General features: G+C 36.5%; 1 protein-coding gene across 10 annotated transcripts in view; it reads left to right on the forward strand.

Moving 5' to 3' along the window:
• The window catches only part of vps13c (vacuolar protein sorting 13 homolog C), a 259753-nt gene that overhangs the window by 36580 nt on the left and 215673 nt on the right, over nt 1-7500 (forward strand). For all 10 annotated transcript variants that reach the window (XR_007434232.1, XR_007434233.1, XM_049473672.1 and 7 more), the window contains one exon: nt 337-479. Coding sequence is in view for 8 of the 10 variants with exons in the window: in XM_049473672.1 (XP_049329629.1) it covers nt 337-479 (143 nt within the window). In the remaining 2 variants the exon portion in view is untranslated. The remainder of the gene's footprint in view (nt 1-336; nt 480-7500) is intronic.

Genomic DNA, 7500 nt, shown 5'->3' on the forward strand with positions numbered 1-7500 from the left:
AGATATAGGAGAAATATAGAATAAACAAGATAAACGCAGAGAGACAAAACAACAGGGGAAGGTGCAAAGACCGACAAGGGAACACTGACACATGAGAACTATACAGGAAGCACACACCTGGGGAAACGGGTAACGAGGGGGCGGAGCTACGAATTAGACACAGGTGAATGGAAAACTAGGGGGGAACACACTGGGAATTCTTTTAATTACAGTTTTTGTATTTGTTTCAGTTAATACAAGTGAAATTATATTTACACTTTCAGTTTTTGTTATATCGTTCGTTTTTCGCTAACGATAATGACCTTGGTGTGTGTGTGTGTGTGTGTGTGTGTTCAGTATGTAGCAGTGAAGATAAATTTTAAGTTGTTGAGGACGTCCGTCACAGTGCGAGAAGAGGCCAACGTTCCAGAGATCCTCAAAATACAGATGATTGACCTGAGCACCACAATCTCCCAGAGACCCGGAGCACAGGCTATAAAGTAAGACGCACACACACACACACACACACACACAATAATTCTACACTGTAAACTCTAATACATTAAGTTTATTTAAATCATTTAAAGGTAATTTGTTGCCTGAAATGAAATAAAATAGGTTTTCAATAGGTTTCGGCTCTATCTTACTTCTTTAAGTTTATTGCAATGCTTACTTTAAGTTTTTTTAAATAGCCAAAAATAACCAACAGCTGTCTAATAACTCTATCAAACAGCTCTGTTTCACTCTCTTATCAAATATCAGTCAGTCGTCAGTAGGGTTGTACCGGTACGCGTGTTCTTTACGTATGTCACGGTACGGGTCAATCACGATTCAGTTCGGTCAGTCTATAGGAGACTTGTGGAACCAATAAAAGTAGCGCAGAACTAATGTTCCCAGGAGTGTTTCACCCGTCGCTGCACTGCCATAGGAAATGAATGGTCGTCTTTCGCTTTCCAGTGTGAACGCAGGGTTAGGCGCTCATACTGTCTCTCTCTTTTGCTGTCTCCTTCTCTCTCTCTCTCTCTCTCTCTCTTTCTGAGATATTAAAATACAGCACAAAATGATCTAGTCTGCCAGACCTAAACCACACTACACTACACTACAACCATACCGTAAACGTACCAAACCGTGGGGTTTATACTGAGGTGGGAACTGAACCGTGGATTTTCTGAACCGTAACACACCTAGCTCTTAGCCATCTTACCCTTACTATCACTTATCAGTCATATGAAAAAGTTTGGGCCCCCCTATTAATCTTAATCATTTTTAGTTGTAAATATTTGGGTGGTTGTAGCAGCCATTTCAGTTTGATATATCTAATAACTGATGAACACAGTAATATTTCAGGATTGAAATGAGGTTTATTGTACTAACAGAAAATGTGCAATATGCATTACACCAAAATTTGACCGGTGCAAAAGTATGTGCACCCTTATCATTTTATTGATTTGAATACTCCTAACTACTTTTTACTGACTTACTGAAGCACACAATTGGTTTGGTAACCTCATTGAGCTTTGAACTTCATAGCCAGGTGTATCCAATCATGAGAAAAGGTATTTTGGCCAATTGCAAGTTGTTCTCCTATTTGAATCTCCTCTGAAGAGTGGCATCATGGGCTCATCAAAACAACTCTCAAATGATCTAAAAACAAAGATTGTTCAACATAGTTGTTCAGGGGAAGGATACAAAAAGTTGTCTCAGAGATTTAACCTGTCAGTTTCCACTGTGAGGAACATAGTAAGGAGATGGAAGAGCACAGGGACAGTTCTTGTTAAGCCCAGAAGTGGCAGGCCAAGAAAAAGATCAGAAAGGCAGAGAAGAAGAATGGTGAGAACAGTCAAGGACAATCCACAGACTTGGCCTGCCACACCTGGCTATGAAGTTCAAAGCTCAATGAGGTTACCAAACCAATTTTGTGCTTCAGTAAGTCAGTAAAAAGTAGTTAGGAGTATTCAAATCAATAAAATGATAAGGGTGCTCATACTTTTACACCGGTCAAATTTTGGTTTAATGCATATTGCACATTTTCTGTTAGTACAATAAACCTCATTTCAATCCTGAAATATTACTGTGTCCATCAGTTATTAGATATATCAAACTGAAATGGCTGTTCAAACACCCAAATATTTACAACTAAAAATGATTAAGATTAATAGGGGGGCCCAAACTTTTTCATATGACTGTATCAGTTTATATGGGTTTGTTCCTCCTCCACTGGGACAGTTTATAAAGCAGAAAGACTGCAGGGGTGGTGTGGTAACAAGAGCATCTGTTAGAGGTGATCGTGTTGCACAGTACAGATGGAGTAAGTCTTTTCTATTAGAGCCACCAGTACTGGAATAGTCCACCAACTGAGTCACCAACATTCACAAATTACCTGACTTTTAAATAATAAATTAAAAGCATGGCTGAAAACAAACCAGATCTGTAATCACTGATGGGCGTGTATATTTTTGGAGTGTTTGTGGTGCTGTATGTATACTGTGTGTGTGTGTGTGTGTGTGTGTGTGTGGTGTTATTGTGTGTGGGTGGGGAGGTTTTGTAGTTTTTAATTAACAACAATTTGCCTGTAGGGACTACAGATAAAAATGAGCATTTTAAGCTAACTCTGGCACATTTATATTGATATAGAAACTGAAATGAAACTGAAAACTTCATTCCGAGAGCCATCAGACTCTTTAACTCCTCCCATCGGGGACGGGATGCTGCTGCTGACTGAGTTTAATCCAGGCACACCACATGGACATTATTATTCAACCACTTAATTATTTACATTAACACTTCCCCAACCTCGCTTACGTTCAAGTACACTTTACTCATGATTGGGTATTCACATATTCACATTCTCCTTTTAGAACTATATTTGTTACAGATGCATATTTATATTATATTTCTCTGTCACATCAGCCACTTTCATAATCAATGTCATTGCACTTTACTCTGTTAATTATTTAATTATTTAATGACCATTAGCAACATCTACTGCACTGCTCCGTTTACAGATCTGTCTGTCTGTCTGTCTGTCTGTCTGTCTGTCTGTCTGTCTATCTGTCTATCTGTCTATCTGTCTATCTGTCTATCTATCTATCTATCTATCTATCTATCTATCTATCTATCTGTCTATCTGTCTATCTGTCTATCTGTCTATCTGTCTGTCTGTCTGTCTGCACTGTCCCTGTTAAATAAATAACTAAATCACTGAGCTGCACAATGATGATGTGAGGGTTATAACTGCAGTGTGTTCTGTCTCTCTGTGTGTGTGTATATAATGTGTGTGTATATAATGTGTGTGTGTATAATGTGTGTGTGTATAATGTGTGTGTGTATAATGTGTGTGTATAATGTGTGTGTATAATGTGTGTGTGTGTATAATGTGTGTGTATAATGTGTGTGTGTGTATAATGTGTGTGTATAATGTGTGTGTGTGTATAATGTGTGTGTATAATGTGTGTGTGTATAATGTGTGTGTGTATAATGTGTGTGTGTATAATGTGTGTGTGTGTATAATGTGTGTGTGTATAATGTGTGTGTATATAATGTGTGTGTATATAATGTGTGTGTATATAATGTGTGTGTGTATAATGTGTGTGTGTATAATGTGTGTGTGTATAATGTGTGTGTGTATAATGTGTGTGTGTATAATGTGTGTGTGTATAATGTGTGTGTGTATAATGTGTGTGTGTATAATGTGTGTGTGTATAATGTGTGTGTATAATGTGTGTGTATAATGTGTGTGTGTGTATAATGTGTGTGTATAATGTGTGTGTGTATAATGTGTGTGTGTATAATGTGTGTGTGTATAATGTGTGTGTGTGTATAATGTGTGTGTGTATAATGTGTGTGTGTGTGTGTGTGTGTATAATGTGTGTGTGTGTGTATAATGTGTGTGTGTGTGTGTGTATAATGTGTGTGTGTATAATGTGTGTGTGTATAATGTGTGTGTATATAATGTGTGTGTATATAATGTGTGTGTGTATAATGTGTGTGTGTATAATGTGTGTGTGTATAATGTGTGTGTGTATAATGTGTGTGTGTATAATGTGTGTGTGTATAATGTGTGTGTATATAATGTGTGTGTGTATAATGTGTGTGTGTATAATGTGTGTGTGTATAATGTGTGTGTGTATAATGTGTGTGTGTATAATGTGTGTGTGTATAATGTGTGTGTGTATAATGTGTGTGTGTATAATGTGTGTGTGTATAATGTGTGTGTATATAATGTGTGTGTGTATAATGTGTGTGTGTGTATAATGTGTGTGTGTATAATGTGTGTGTGTATAATGTGTGTGTGTATAATGTGTGTGTGTATAATGTGTGTGTGTATAATGTGTGTGTGTGTATAATGTGTGTGTGTGTATAATGTGTGTGTGTATAATGTGTGTGTGTATAATGTGTGTGTGTATAATGTGTGTGTATAATGTGTGTGTGTATAATGTGTGTGTGTATAATGTGTGTGTATAATGTGTGTGTGTGTGTGTGTGTATAATGTGTGTGTGTGTATAATGTGTGTGTGTATAATGTGTGTGTGTATAATGTGTGTGTGTATAATGTGTGTGTGTGTATAATGTGTGTGTATAATGTGTGTGTGTGTATAATGTGTGTGTATAATGTGTGTGTGTATAATGTGTGTGTGTATAATGTGTGTGTGTATAATGTGTGTGTGTGTATAATGTGTGTGTGTATAATGTGTGTGTATATAATGTGTGTGTATATAATGTGTGTGTATATAATGTGTGTGTGTATAATGTGTGTGTGTATAATGTGTGTGTGTATAATGTGTGTGTGTATAATGTGTGTGTGTATAATGTGTGTGTGTATAATGTGTGTGTGTATAATGTGTGTGTGTATAATGTGTGTGTATAATGTGTGTGTATAATGTGTGTGTGTGTATAATGTGTGTGTATAATGTGTGTGTGTATAATGTGTGTGTGTGTATAATGTGTGTGTGTATAATGTGTGTGTGTGTATAATGTGTGTGTGTGTGTATAATGTGTGTGTGTGTGTGTGTATAATGTGTGTGTGTATAATGTGTGTGTGTATAATGTGTGTGTATATAATGTGTGTGTATATAATGTGTGTGTGTATAATGTGTGTGTGTATAATGTGTGTGTGTATAATGTGTGTGTGTATAATGTGTGTGTGTATAATGTGTGTGTGTATAATGTGTGTGTATATAATGTGTGTGTGTATAATGTGTGTGTGTATAATGTGTGTGTGTATAATGTGTGTGTGTATAATGTGTGTGTGTATAATGTGTGTGTGTATAATGTGTGTGTGTATAATGTGTGTGTGTATAATGTGTGTGTGTATAATGTGTGTGTATATAATGTGTGTGTGTATAATGTGTGTGTGTGTATAATGTGTGTGTGTATAATGTGTGTGTGTATAATGTGTGTGTGTATAATGTGTGTGTGTATAATGTGTGTGTGTATAATGTGTGTGTGTATAATGTGTGTGTGTGTATAATGTGTGTGTGTATAATGTGTGTGTGTATAATGTGTGTGTGTATAATGTGTGTGTATAATGTGTGTGTGTATAATGTGTGTGTGTATAATGTGTGTGTATAATGTGTGTGTGTGTGTGTGTGTATAATGTGTGTGTGTGTATAATGTGTGTGTGTATAATGTGTGTGTGTATAATGTGTGTGTGTATAATGTGTGTGTGTGTATAATGTGTGTGTGTGTATAATGTGTGTGTGTATAATGTGTGTGTGTGTATAATGTGTGTGTGTGTATAATGTGTGTGTGTGTATAATGTGTGTGTGTATAATGTGTGTGTGTATAATGTGTGTGTGTATAATGTGTGTGTGTATAATGTGTGTGTGTATAATGTGTGTGTGTATAATGTGTGTGTGTATAATGTGTGTGTGTGTATAATGTGTGTGTGTATAATGTGTGTGTGTATAATGTGTGTGTGTATAATGTGTGTGTGTATAATGTGTGTGTGTATAATGTGTGTGTGTATAATGTGTGTGTGTATAATGTGTGTGTGTATAATGTGTGTGTGTATAATGTGTGTGTGTGTGTGTGTAATGTGTGTGTGTATAATGTGTGTGTGTATAATGTGTGTGTGTGTGTGTGTAATGTGTGTGTGTGTGTGTGTAATGTGTGTGTGTGTGTGTGTAATGTGTGTGTGTATAATGTGTGTGTGTATAATATGTGTGTGTGTAATGTGTGTGTGTATAATGTGTGTGTGTATAATGTGTGTGTGTGTAATGTGTGTGTGTATAATGTGTGTGTGTAATGTGTGTGTGTGTAATGTGTGTGTGTATAATGTGTGTGTGTATAATGTGTGTGTGTGTGTGTGTAATGTGTGTGTGTGTGTGTGTAATGTGTGTGTGTGTGTGTGTAATGTGTGTGTGTATAATGTGTGTGTGTATAATATGTGTGTGTGTAATGTGTGTGTGTATAATGTGTGTGTGTATAATGTGTGTGTGTGTGTGTGTAATGTGTGTGTGTGTAATGTGTGTGTGTGTATAATGTGTGTGTGTATAATGTGTGTGTGTGTGTGTATAATGTGTGTGTGTGTGTGTGTAATGTGTGTGTGTGTAATGTGTGTGTGTGTAATGTGTGTGTGTATAATGTGTGTGTGTGTATAATGTGTGTGTATAATGTGTGTGTGTATAATGTGTGTGTGTATAATGTGTGTGTGTATAATGTGTGTGTGTATAATGTGTGTGTGTGTGTGTGTAATGTGTGTGTGTATAATGTGTGTGTGTATAATGTGTGTGTGTGTGTGTGTAATGTGTGTGTGTGTAATGTGTGTGTGTATAATGTGTGTGTGTATAATGTGTGTGTGTGTGTGTATAATGTGTGTGTGTGTGTGTGTGTAATGTGTGTGTGTGTAATGTGTGTGTGTGTAATGTGTGTGTGTATAATGTGTGTGTGTATAATATGTGTGTGTGTAATGTGTGTGTGTATAATGTGTGTGTGTATAATGTGTGTGTGTATAATGTGTGTGTGTGTGTGTGTAATGTGTGTGTGTGTAATGTGTGTGTGTATAATGTGTGTGTGTGTGTGTATAATGTGTGTGTGTGTGTGTGTAATGTGTGTGTGTGTAATGTGTGTGTGTGTAATGTGTGTGTGTATAATGTGTGTGTGTGTGTGTATAATGTGTGTGTGTGTGTGTGTGTAATGTGTGTGTGTGTAATGTGTGTGTGTGTAATGTGTGTGTGTATAATGTGTGTGTGTGTGTGTATAATGTGTGTGTGTGTGTGTGTAATGTGTGTGTGTGTAATGTGTGTGTGTGTAATGTGTGTGTGTATAATGTGTGTGTGTGTGTGTATAATGTGTGTGTGTGTGTGTGTGTAATGTGTGTGTGTGTAATGTGTGTGTGTGTAATGTGTGTGTGTATAATATGTGTGTGTGTGTGTATAATGTGTGTGTGTATAATGTGTGTGTGTGTGTGTATAATGTGTGTGTGTGTGTGTGTAATGTGTGTGTGTGTAATGTGTGTGTGTGTAATGTGTGTGTGTATAATGTGTGTGTGTATAATATGTGTGTGTGTGTGTATAATGTG

This window comes from Astyanax mexicanus, unplaced genomic scaffold, assembly GCF_023375975.1.
Source record: "Astyanax mexicanus isolate ESR-SI-001 unplaced genomic scaffold, AstMex3_surface scaffold_43, whole genome shotgun sequence".
Lineage (NCBI taxonomy): Eukaryota > Metazoa > Chordata > Actinopteri > Characiformes > Acestrorhamphidae > Astyanax > Astyanax mexicanus.